The sequence below is a fragment of the Spermophilus citellus genome (genome assembly GCF_964194105.1).
Source record: "Spermophilus citellus genome assembly, chromosome: 4".
NCBI lineage: Eukaryota > Metazoa > Chordata > Mammalia > Rodentia > Sciuridae > Spermophilus > Spermophilus citellus.
The window spans coordinates 130,743,955-130,757,120 of NC_138185.1; the positions used below are offsets into that span (position 1 = coordinate 130,743,955).

At 35.9% G+C, this 13,166-nt stretch overlaps 1 protein-coding gene across 1 annotated transcript in view; it reads left to right on the forward strand.

Annotated features, from left to right (window-relative positions):
* Nucleotides 1-13,166, forward strand: part of CEP152 (centrosomal protein 152) — an 87,480-nt gene that overhangs the window by 21,537 nt on the left and 52,777 nt on the right. The window contains exons 10-13 of the mRNA XM_081289763.1: nucleotides 1,257-1,457; nucleotides 7,212-7,359; nucleotides 8,967-9,058; nucleotides 10,412-10,575. Of these exons, the coding sequence (XP_081145889.1) occupies nucleotides 1,257-1,457; nucleotides 7,212-7,359; nucleotides 8,967-9,058; nucleotides 10,412-10,575 (605 nt within the window). The remainder of the gene's footprint in view (nucleotides 1-1,256; nucleotides 1,458-7,211; nucleotides 7,360-8,966; nucleotides 9,059-10,411; nucleotides 10,576-13,166) is intronic.

The following is a 13,166-nucleotide window of genomic DNA, read 5'->3' on the forward strand; positions in this document are numbered from 1 at the left end:
CAAGGAAAGCAGTGTTGGAATAAATAGGTAATTTCTAGAGTAAAGCATGAGATTTTCATGCATAATATGGATTATTTTTAACTTTTTGAAAACTGACAAACTTTGAGAAGTTAAATTTTTATATTGTAAAAGATTATAACATTGTAATCTTTTATAAGTTAGAAATTGCTAATATTTAAAAATAGAATATCATAAATAAAAAACTAAAAGGCAACAGAGTCACCAACTGTATATAGTTCCTATTACTTCTGTAACAGATTACCACAAATTCAGTGTCTTCAAATAATAGAAATTTACCTCACAGATCTGGAGGTCAGAACTCTGATAAAGATCTTATTGGGCTAAAATCCAGGTGTCAGCAGGGCAGCATTGCTTTTCTAGAGGCCCTAGGGAGAGTCCACTTTCTTGCATTTTTCCAGTTTTTAGAGTTCACCTGCATTCCTTGCCTTGTGGCCCATTTCCATCTTCAGAACCAGCAGCATCTGGTAGAATCTCCCTGGTTCTGATTTTTCCACTATTTATGGACTCAGTGGTTATATGGGGCCCATATGGATAAACCAAAATAATCTCCTTATTTTAAGGTTATCTGATTAGTAACATAAATTCCATCTGCAACTTTAATTTTCTCCTGTTCTATAACATAACATATTCATAGATTTGGGGGATTAGGAAACCCCTTTGGGGACATTGTTTTACTTACAGTACTAGCTATACTTTCAAAAGTGTTTTTAATGGGGCATGACGGCACACACCTATAAGGCCAGCTACTTTGGAGGCTGAGGCAGGATGACTTCAGCCAAGGAGTTCAAATCCAGCCTAGGCAACATAGTGTGATCCTGCCTCAAAAAACCCAAAATAAAACTTTGTTTTGGCAAATTTTAGCAGTCTTTTAAGGAATGGTTATAATTTTTCTTTGACCTAACCCAACCCTATTGGGTTGCCCCATACTTTGCTCATAGATCAATGCACATACTAATAGCACCAGTTCACTAGCAGCAGGTTCCTTGCTTGTAAGTTACCCACATTGCTATCATGCTGTGAAAATCCTTTCTTTCTTCTCAGGTAAATGCAAAGTCTATTTTTTCAATGAATATTGTTTTCAACAACTACAGGTCCCTTGGGCAGCAGCTAGAGAAACTAAGACCTTGATGTGGGAGACCCCTTCTTCTCCACTCTTATTGAAGCCTGATTGAGTTTTAAATAGGGCTCACAGGGTTAAGTACTCTCACCATGGATATCCTATGTGTATTTACTAGATGATCAAGAAGTCCAGAACAACTGAAATGGCTCTGGAAAGCTTGAAGGAGCAACTGGCAGAGCTTCGTCATTCTGAGTCGCTTCAACGAGCTAGAGAGCAGCATGAGAGCATTGTTATGGGCCTTACAAAGAAGTATGAAGAGCAAGTGTCATCCTTACAAAAGAAGTTGGATTCTACAGTTGCTGCACTTAAAGAACAGGTTGGGATGATTTCAGATGACCAACTACTATCAACAAGTAAAGTTGGTTATGTTTTATAACTGATATTTTGCAGTACTCATATAGAAATCTTGGATGTTTGCAGTAGGTGTTTGATTGTAAATGAAACTTAAAATTTAATGATGTTTCAATCTATGAATAGATTCTGGAAGAATACTTTTGGAAACCCTTCTTCCTATAGAATTGGTTAGTACTTTCTCAATTTTCATTTTACTAGTCTTTTATCTGTAGAGTATTTATGTGTGTTCATCACATTGTCCTAGAATAACTCCAGCATGAAAGAAATGAGTGCTGGAGGCTGGCCAGAACCTGAGAGTTTGTCCTCAGAGCTTAACCAGGGTCTCAGCATTTGATAGAGTGTTGAGAAATGGTCAACACTCTGCTAGAGTCAGTAGAGTGTTGAGAAAATGGTCCTTGGGATTAGAGTTAATTTTGAGAATACAGTTTGAGCAATTCTAACCTGAAAATCTGAATTCCAGAATGTTCCATATAGTTGACGTGACAGTTCAAGTGGAAAGTTCCAACCTAACCTCATGTAATAGGTTGCAGTCAAAATGCATATGCACTAAAATATCCTTAAAATTCCCTTCAGGCTGTGTGTGTAAGTGTATAAGAAATGTAAGTGAACTTCATATTTAGACTTGTACCATGTGCACAAATACCTGATTACATATATGCAGATATTCCAGAATTGAAACATTTCAGGTAAGGGATACTCAACCTGTAGTGTAATGTATAAAATAGAGAAGAAAATCTCATCTAAACTCCATTTGAAGCTTGAGCTTATTTCACAGGCATTATTTATTATTTTTGCTCAAAAAGGAATAAATATTATAGGCTGAGGTGAGTTAGGTGGCAGGTTTACTTGTCCTCCAAAATGTTTGTTAATCATTTGAATAAAATTTCAGAATGCATTTATTCTAATGCAATTTCAGAATTAATTTAACCCAAGGGAAGAGAAGAAGAAACAAACTTGCAAGAGTATGGAAAGCATCATCACACCTAAAATGATTCCTGATTTGGGTTATTTCTGATTTATATAGGACTCTAACTTTCCCATGCTTTTCAATGGTTATATATAAGACTACATTATTGGTAGTACTAATTATTTATATACAATTTTATGTGTAACTATGAGTTCTTGCTAGATTTGTTTTACCAATTATGTTTTTATTTTATATAGAAAGATATTGTGAATTTGATTATATGGAGAATATACAGGAGTGGAGAAAGATGAAGACTGTGCCAAATTATTGAAAAGTCTATTTCATAGACTATTTAAACAAATATAATTGGATATTTATTAATTTTATTTTAAAACTGCCATCTATTTAATTATTTATTAATTTTGGCCCAATGCAGTGTAGTAGAATTAAAGTGAAAATGGTCATTGATAGATATTAGGAGAAGGGTGGAATATGGTGTCTCTTCCACGTTAGGTTATTTGAAGCTCTGTGTTCTCTGTTGACTTTGACATAGTTACATTGGGGACAGGCTAGAAGGAATTTATAGTACGTTCTGCCCTATACTACTACATTCTTTATTTTCATCATCCACTCCCTTCTTTAACCTTCAACTAGCTGACAGGAAAAAGTCTTCATTCTCTTTCACACTTCAAAAGGTGTTGATTAAGGTCTTTCCCACTGTTACCCTTCATGACTGGTATTATTTTTTAACAGAGCATGTCACTGGTGTTAGAATTAACATATTTGCACATTTGCTTAACAAGGTGATGATTCCAAAGGGGCTATGGTTGGTTGTTTCTGGGAATGTTTTTATGGTATCCTTTCTGTGCTGTCAAATTGTTATCTATTGGGTTAGCAGTACTTATTATCTCAGAATCCAAATTGAGATTCCTGATTAGGTAAGTGCTATAAAATCAACCAGGAGCCAGGGAGATGTATGGGAGACCAACCTCGCTTGAGGCTGGGTTAACGCCCCTGCTGGGAGATGTGGCATCAGGCACCCATGCTGCTAGACTGCCTTGCTCTTCTAGGGTTCCAGTGACTTGTGTCTTCCTGCCCAGGCTTGTCTTCCTTACTGCCCCATGGGTGGAGCTATGTTCACCTGTTTCTTTGTAATATAACCCCTTGCCCTGTTTAGGATAGAATCTTCCATGGAAGTGCCTTGTGTGTGTCCCCTCCTCTTACTGTGCCCTTGGGTGTGGCCTACCCAGGTGTCAGTCAACCTGCTGACAGTGGACATCATGAAGATAGACCCAGCCTCCTGAAACCTTACTCCTTGCCTCATTTGAATAGCTTCTCCTCAATAAAAGGGGTCAGCACGTGCTCTCTCTCTCTCTGTCTTCCTTCGGACCCTTAAGGTCAGAGGAGCCATCACAGCGACCCCAAAGAAAAAGATATTTGTGTGTCTTGTGTGATTATTTTGCGCACCCCAGTTAGCCCAGTTCAACTAGAGTAACCCCTGAGCCTTTTAATCGTGAACAGAAACCTGGCAGAGGTGTCTTCTTGAAATTAGAAAAATGCATGAGTATGTTCTCTACAGAGTTAATTTAGAATTTCTTATATAACTGATAACTATCCATACATACTACATTTTGCCCTTCTTTTTTTTTTTTTAACAAATTTACCAAAGAGAGGTATAAAATATTCCCTTTCATCTAACTCTTTCTCCAGTATACATAAAAAATAAAACAACTCTTGGAAAATAGTGGTAAGGTACTGGATAATTTATCTTGTTGAAATTGAGTAAATAGCTAGATTTACTCCACTAGCTAGATTGAATGGCTCTTATGTAATCATGCATAACTGTTCCTGTATACTGTATGTACACAGTGTTAAGAGTAAATGTTCACACATAGTAAGTTTTGCTAGTTACAGAGGTTTGGAACCTCCTAAGGCAGTACATGACTAAGCTCCAGGGAGTCTATGAATCCTCTGAAATGATGGGTAAGATTTTCTATTGAGGTGAGAGCGCACAATTTTGTGGAAAAGACCTATCACCTTTTTAAGATTTTTCTAAGAGGTCTGTGCTTCTCTTGCAAAAGATTGAAAATTCTTGCTTCATAAAGATGTTCTTAGTGGGAATGAACAACTAAATTGTAAACGAATCCTATTATCTCATCTATTCAACAACCTTTTCCTGAACAACTAAATATAAAAGTTGTAAACAGGCTTTTGTAAGTTAAATTATGTGTATATGCGTATATAATTTTTTTTGAGCAGTTTTAGGTTTATACCAAAGTTGAGTGGAAATAACAGCATTTCCCATAGTCCCTATTTCCCCACATATACATAATCTGTTCCATTATTAATATCTTTCACTAGAGAGTGATATATGGAATTTTTCATGTAAACTTTAGTGTTATTCAGTTTGTTAGTATCCACAAAATAATTGGCTGGGATTTTGATTAGGTTTGCGTTGAATCTGTAGATAAAAATTGGAAAAAAGTGACATCCTGACAATATTGGGTATTTCTTTCATGAACATGGAATACTTGTTCATATATTTAGTTCTTCATTGATTTCTTTCACCAGAGTTTATAGTTTTAAAGAGCTTTTATATATTTTAGATTTATATGTATTTCATGTTTTGGGGATGCTAATATAAATGATATTGTGTTTTAAAAATATTTAATGTAAGTTCTACTTGCTCATTATTGGTATATAGAAAAACAATTGACTTTTTTGGATTAACCTTGGATTCTACAAACTTGCTATAATCAGACAAGATGGTCATATTGTCTATGGGTAAATATTCTTTTTCATCCTTTCCAATCTGTGTACTTTTTATTTCCTTTTATTGTTTTATTGCATTGAGTAGAATTTTCCAGTATGATGTTGAAAAGCAGTGATCAGAGGGTCATCCTTGCCTTTTTTCTGATCTTTGTGGGAAAACTTCAAGTTTTCACTGTTAGGTTTAGTTTTAGTGGTTTTTTTTTTTTTTTTTTTTTTTTTAAACCAGATGAAGACGTTCTTCTTGATCAAGTTTGTTGGTTTTTAAGTCATGAATTGGTATTTAATCATTTTGTAAGACAGAATTCTCTAATTCCATGTGATGGGAGGGGGTAACAATCTGTAAGAGAGTTGGGTTTTTTTGAATGTCTGTAACTGGTATATTTTGAGAAATATGTATCTTATAAAATAATATCATTTAATATTTTCCTTAAGATATCATTCTGTGTAGAAAAGATTGTTATACATGTACAAACACCATGTACAATTCTTTTTTATTTTGACTGAGTGTTAAGTTTTTTTTAGTGTAAGAGAAAAGATGGGAAGAAACGGTTTCCTTGGAGCTCATGGAGTTTCTCTAATGACAAAGAATGAGAGAGGGAACTATTTCCTAATAGTTGTTATGTCTTGCACTGTCTTCTCCCAACTTTACTTTACCTCCTCCCATTTGTAGAAGTATCATATTACGATCTTTGATTATCTCCTTGATGGTGTATTACCTTTCTTTAAGCTGGTGGAGCTTTAGAACTGTGCTTCTCAAGCTGGCCTGGGAATCAGCAGCAGTATGCCAAGAGGTTTGCAGTGCTGAATAAACATGGACTAGTTTCTAGAAGCTTCATTTTACTAAAAAATTTGGTAGAAAATTTTTAAAGCAAATACAGCTACATTATGAAATAGCACACAAAATTTACATGAATTTTTAAAGTAAAATGAGAGCTTTTAGAATTCCTTTCCTATGTTTAGGAAACTTCTGTTAGTTTCTTTTTGGGATGTACTTATGTATTCTTAAAGCATTTTTGGGCTTTAGGTTATTCTGTGGATCTGGCACCAAAGGCCTTCCTTCTCTCTGCTTCAAAGCCCCTTCTTGATATTCTCTTAACTACTTGTTTTTTTTTTTTTCCTCTCTCTCTCTTTCAAGAATTTCAATCAACTATCTATATCTATTCTAATGCCTCTTGGTGTTCTGCCATTTGCCTGAAATTCAGCCAGGGTAGCCATTTTTTTAATGAGGTGATGATTTCTTCTACCTGGGTTTTGGATTTCCATGGCTTGTACTCCCAAGCACATTTTCTTTTTGGAGAAACTTGAGTATATTGTTTATATATTCTGTATTATTTATACATCCCCATACACACACACTCACACTCATTTACCCTCTCTGTTTTTTCATTGTCATTCAGTTTTTAAATGCTTACTGTAGTAGCTACTGAATATAAGGTACAGTAGAGGCATCTTCAAGGAAAAAATTAAGGAAATAAGACATATAAAAGGAAGAAAAAGAAGCATAAGAGAGAAACAGATCAAGTTTTAAAAAAGTTCAGAGAAGGGAAAGATTATTTTTGGCTATCCTGAACAGAGCGAGTTTTTGGCTGCTTAGAGTAGAGTGAGTTTCCATGTGTTTGTCTATTATATCCTTACTGTCCTAGAATACAAATTCCATGATTCAAACTGGTCTGCCTAAATATGTATACATATACTTAAACTGGTAGCATAAAATGCAGAGAAGAATTGTAATTCGTTTCCTGTGGCATAAATAAAATCTAACTTTATTTTGTGATTTTGTGAATGTGGAGTAAAAGGGGACTTTAGGAATCACCTTTATCAGCATAATTACGAAAGAAGCCGACTGAGATATTGAGCCTAAGATCATACAAGTTTTTTCTTTTGACTCCCAGTCTTGCGCACTTAGCCCCCAAAAAGTGATGCTGCAACGTGATGAGTATATATTTGATTTAAAATCCGACAATGTATCAAAATTTCAGTCTAATATTTCTTAAAATTGATCCTGAAAATGACTTCTTGAAACCTTTTTCTATGTAGGAAGATATTTGTTCTCATTTGAAAGATCACGTGAAACAACTGGAAAGGAGTCAAGAAGCTGCCAAATTAGAAAAAACTGAGATCATTAACAGGTTGACGAAGAGTCTGGAAGAGAGTCAGGGACAGTGTGCCCAGTTGTTGCAGTCAGGTGGGTGCCTTGTTGGGCTACTGTCTCCCCAGAAGCCCAGTGTAATGTTTAGAGAGAACACAGTAGGAACCATGGTTGATAAAAACCCAGAAAATGTCAACAGAGAAGACAACCAGTGACAAATTTCTTTTTTAAAAAAAATATTGTTATATAGGTATAAAGGCACAGATCATTTTTATTAGATAATTTTGAAAATGCTGACACGTGTATTGAATGGAAAACCAATAATCCTACTACTCAGAGATAAAAATTATTAATGTTTGACTGTATTATTTCTTCAAAATAAATGAATACATATGCATAGGTAATGCCCTGCTTCTGTTTATAGTACATTTCTGAAAATATACTAAAGTCTAATATGTACAATTCAACAATAAAGTATATAAAGTGAATTCTGTTTTTGAAAACTAAAATAATTATAAAATCTCATTATATTTTGCTTTTTGTAAACCCAATATTTGATGATATGTATAGTTCTGTCCTTTTGTATAACTTCTTCAGTTTTTTTCCTCTCACAATGGAATAGCCACTTAACCTGGTCATTGAAGCCAGAGAGTTAACATTTTTGTTGTTCTTAAGATTTCTAGAATGGTCTCTTGGTATTAAGTTTGAGACATTGGCTTCCTGTCCTTTTAATGCTAGCAATAGTTTTATTCCTTATAAAATTATTTTAGGGTAAAGCAATAAAATAATTGTCCATTTGTCTGCATACAGACAAAACAGCCCATTTTCTGGTGAACTGTTCACACTATGAACAAAAATCAATGGTTATTCATTAAATGAAATCTGAAAGTCCTACTTTGGCATATGAAGGGCACTTGAGACTTTTGGGTACGATATGGAAAAGGGTGGTTTACTCACAGCTTGAAAGCACTGAGGTCAAGGACTGACTGTGTATATGCGTATGTATATTTATTTAGGTGGGTCAGATTTTAGGTCCCCCTTCCTGTTTAGTTATGTATCCATTTTTCTCACTTGGCATTACTTGGTGAGCTCTTTTCCCAGCCATTAAATGATTTCACAATATGATTTCCTTTAAATGCATAATATGCCATCACTACTTTGCTTAGTAATTTCCCAGATGGTCATTTTCTTTTGAGGAAACCCAATAAAATCCCTTTAAATGGGTATCTCCCCTAGTACATTTAACATATTAGTTTGCTAAAGTTTCAGGAAGCACAACCTTAATATACTTTTTTCACATATAGAGGTGGAAGTGGTAGAAATAAAAATAATTAGAAAAAAGCTAAAAGCAGCAAGATGTAGTTTTCTTAGTGGAGGGTAGAAATGGTTAGAAATGAATTCCACAGGATTTTTTTTCTTTCTGTGATTTAGAATGTTTTACTCCTGTTAAAAGACTTCTGGAGTGCTAGTGTTTGTAGATGTGGCTGATTTGATTTATAACAAGGTCACAGTAACCTACACCTTTGGCTCCCCAAGGACATATGGGGCCATATGAGATCTTTGCAAAGTCTGCTGAGGTCCCTATTCCTTGAGGGTAATAAAACAGAACTGCACCTTCCATAGCACAGTGGATTCAAGTTCTTTGGATCACACATACTTTTCTCCCTTTCATTTAGCATATCCTGTGATTTTTTCCTCTACAGGCTCAATACAGGAAGTGGCTCAGCTACGGCTCCAGCTGCAGCAAGCACAAAAGGCACACACTATAAGCGAGAACATGAACAAGGCTTTGCAAGTGAGTATTGCAGCTTGGAAGAGACTTTCTGGGTAGCTGCATTAGGCAGTGATTACATCACCTTTTTGAAGTTTAGATTACTCTGTGATAGAGGTGGCTGGACCCTTTTCATGCCAGCCTGTAGAAGGTGTTCATTCATAGTCTTACCCACACCATTTGGTCTCCAAGCCCAGGTCTGTCTTACTGCAGAGCCAGGGCCCTGTCATCTCCATTCATGCCTCCTTATATCTGGAGGTGTACTCCAGAGAAAAGTTTAAGTACAAGTATGGGAAATTCTTTTTTTTTTTTTTTTTTTTTTTTTTGTACCAGTAGGTACTACTGTCCTACATCTCCAGCTCTTTTTTAGCTTTTTAAAATTTTGAGACAGATTCTTTCTAAGTTCCTTAGGGCCTCCCTAAATTGCTAAGCCTGGCTTTTAACTTGCAGTCCTCCTGCTTCAGCCTTCTGAGCTGTTGGGATTACAGACATATATCACCATGCCCAGTTAAGTGTGGGGAATTCTTAATTTGACTACAGTTTTTTTCACATCCTCCTTAAGTACTACTCACATCTCACATTTTCCACTGAACAGACAAGAAATACTGGAGAGGAGTTCCAGTATTACCTCCACTGAAAGAAGTATTTTGCTTTTTTGCCACTGGCAGGTGAAAGTATAATAGGTTCTTGGCAACCCACCTACTTTGTCCTCTGCTCTAGTAAGCCAGAGACACTACCATCAGCATCTCAGCTCAAGAGATGCTTTTCATATAGGACAAAATGTTAGCAAGAGATGTCTTAGAGAAACTAAGACGAATGTTTTCTCATTCATTCATTTATGTATTCATTCAGTTTTCTTAAAAACCTCATATATATATCTATGTCTATGTCTTTATAAAGTTATTTATAATGCATGGTAATAATGTACTTGAAGAAGTTTTTCTGCCTTCTTTTGATCCTTAAAATAAATTTTGATACAGATATAATGACTGATTTTGTCATATAGGAAAATAATAGAAATAATTTTCACCAATTTGTGTCTTCATACATGTACTTTGGATAATGATGTCCATCACATTCCACCATCCTTGCCAACCCCCTGCCCCCTCCCTTCCCCTCCCACCCCTCTGCCCTATCTAGAGTTCATCTATTCCTCCCATGCTCCCCCTCCCTACCCCACTATGATATACAACCAGAGATATGAAAAATTGTGCTATATATGTGTAATAAGAATTATAATGCATTCCGCTGTTATTTATTTTTTAAAAATCAATTAAAAATTTTTTAAAAGGGTAATTTAATCAGACAATGTTAAGCACTTAATAAAAATCAAGATCTATTACAAAAAAAAATATTTTCAATAATTTTGTGTTGCAGGAGGAATTAACAGAACTAAAAGATGAAATTTCTCTCTATGAATCTGCTGCAAAACTAGGAATACCTCCAAATGACTCAGAAGGAGAATTAAATATAGAACTCACTGAATCATATGTGGATTTGGGTATTAAAAAAGTCAACTGGAAAAAATCCAAAGTTAACAGGTATTGAGAGAATGTTTTAGTTTACTGTAGAACTTACGTTAATAAAGTTGGTATTGCATGGTAAACAGGTGGCAGCAGGCATGAAACGATGAGATGAATAGGGGTTCTGAATGTGGAATGGTATGTTTTATGTTTAGTCTGAAATCGAGATGAACAAACTTGAAGTATTGGTACTGTACTGTCTTCAACACTCAAACATATCACTTTCAAAAAGGTAAAAAGTGACTAATGTAGTTAAAGGACAGAGTAGATTCTAAACTGAGATTATCTGTTTTAACTATTAGTGAGAGAGCATATTATTTTTATATATTAACCCTGTGTGTTGAAAGTGGATAACCTTGCATTTGTTAATGGTATATGCTAAAAGAAGCACTGATTTTTTTTTTCCCCCTTGGAACCTCACTGTGATTTTCCTCTTAAAATAGGGATTCTGTCCTTTTTTTAAAATAGGTTCTTTTTAATAATACATGACAGTTGAATAATTTATTCTGACATAATTATAAAAGCATGGAATATGTTTTGTTCTAATTCAGCCCCTAGTACCTTTACCCCACCTTCCCATCTCCCACTCTCTTCCCTCTACTCTGCTGATCCTTCTGCCATTTACTCGTAGGGAGTTTGTCTTCTACTACTGCTTTATACAGATACTTTTAGCAATCTCACAGAAGACAGTACTTTGTGTTTTTTCCAGGAAGGGATGGGAGAGGGGTGGTGGTGGTAGTAGAAGAGGAAACATTAGACATTTACAGGATGAATGAATGAGACTTTTATTCATTCACACTGTTGAGACACTTGCTACATGGAAGGTGCTATGTAAGGCTTTGGGAATAGAGGCAAAAAATGAGTTAGATCCCCTTGTATGTTTACATTTTATGTGTTCAGGAAGAAGATGACATACCCATAAGCAACTAAGTGCTATGTGTCCATGCATGGGATTGGGGGTACTTATCCATTCCCTCTACTGGTCATGTCAGGGATGAGATATGAGGTGTTGGGAAGAGGTTGCATTTAAGCTAAGGAAAGCTTTTCTTGAATACATTTGGCTCTCATTACCACTTTCTGGTTTATAGTTTAATACTGAGTTTACCATCATGATAATGTTATTTTTCAGTGAGACCATTTAATTCATATTGTGTTTCAGATATTTTGCAAGTAAATACAAATAAATCTCTTGAAGAATTTGCTCTACAATAGGCTTTAGAGTTTGTGTATTTTAAATGGCAATTTCTGTTTTTTCAGAACAGTAAGATGCAGTTCAGCAAAATGAACTGCATCAGGTGATCTAAAGCGATCAGGTGACTTGTGAAAGTTGATATTATTTTAATAGGCCTCCATTTATCTGGAGGCCTGACTTCAAGAACTTTTGTGTGTACAGAACACAGCTACAATCTGTAAGGAAACAAGAAAATAGCGGAACTAGATTATGTAATGTATATATATTAGGAGCCACCTTCAAGCTTGTTTCTCAAGGCCATATTGATTTAGATTTATTCAGATAAATTATCTGATTTCCTGACTACAGTGTGTAGCTGGGGCAGGGGCCAGGGGCAGAGAAGTTCTGTCAGTTCCTGAGCCAGGCAGCTCAGACTTAGCAAGAAGAGAAATAAGGAAACCCAAGAGGCTGGATTTGCTGACCATCAGGGCATATAGCCTCACACATTATCCACACAGGTTCTATCCACATCAGAATGTCCACAATTATGGTCCCATGTTGAAGAAAGGCTTCCACTTTGATTTGTTTGTTAAAACAGAAGAGGAGTGTGCTTCATAGTTTTTAGACAGATTTACATAAAAATGGGAAGTTAAATATATTTGTCTGGAAAACTCTCTGCCTTGAATGCCTCATTACCTATCAGTGCTAGATTAATTCTAAGGGGCTAGTGAAAGAGCGTGGACTTTAGATCCAGACTGTTTTGAACCATAGTTTTGCCATTTATTAACAGCTTTATGATCCTAGGCAAGTTTCTTACCTTTTACTGAGTATGTGCTTATCAAGCTTGATTTCCCTTGGAAGTTAAAGTGAAGATTAAGGTAGATAATGAATATAAGAACCTCATGTAATATTGTTCTGGCACAGATTGGGCACTTAAAATAATAGCTATTACTGTTATTATGTAATAGATGATTAGTTAAAATATGCCCTGCATCATGTTTTAATTGAATATATACTTGCTAAAGTTTTTGATCCTCAGTCTTGTGACAGATGTTGGCTCCAATCTCATCACATTAGAAATGGGGAAAACTGGAGCCCAGGGAGTTAAGCACCTTTGTTCATGAAGATGCTTAATTAGCAGCAGAACCAGTACTTGAGCCCCGAATTCCTGAGGCCAGGCCCAGTTTTATATTTTGTGGGGAGCCATTCTGACACGTGATTGGGTGACTCCCGTTAAGGGCCTGAGGCACTCTGGCTGTGTCGGAGTTATCCCGACCCTTTCCTGATGAGAGAGCCCATCCGTGTGGGGGTGTGCGTAACCACTGACCCTGGAGACCCAATCACTGACCCTGACCTTGGAGTGCAGCCCCCCCCCTCAACCTTCATTGGATGGAATTCTCCCCTGAATCTCTTGTCCCCCCAAATAAAAGGCTACTCC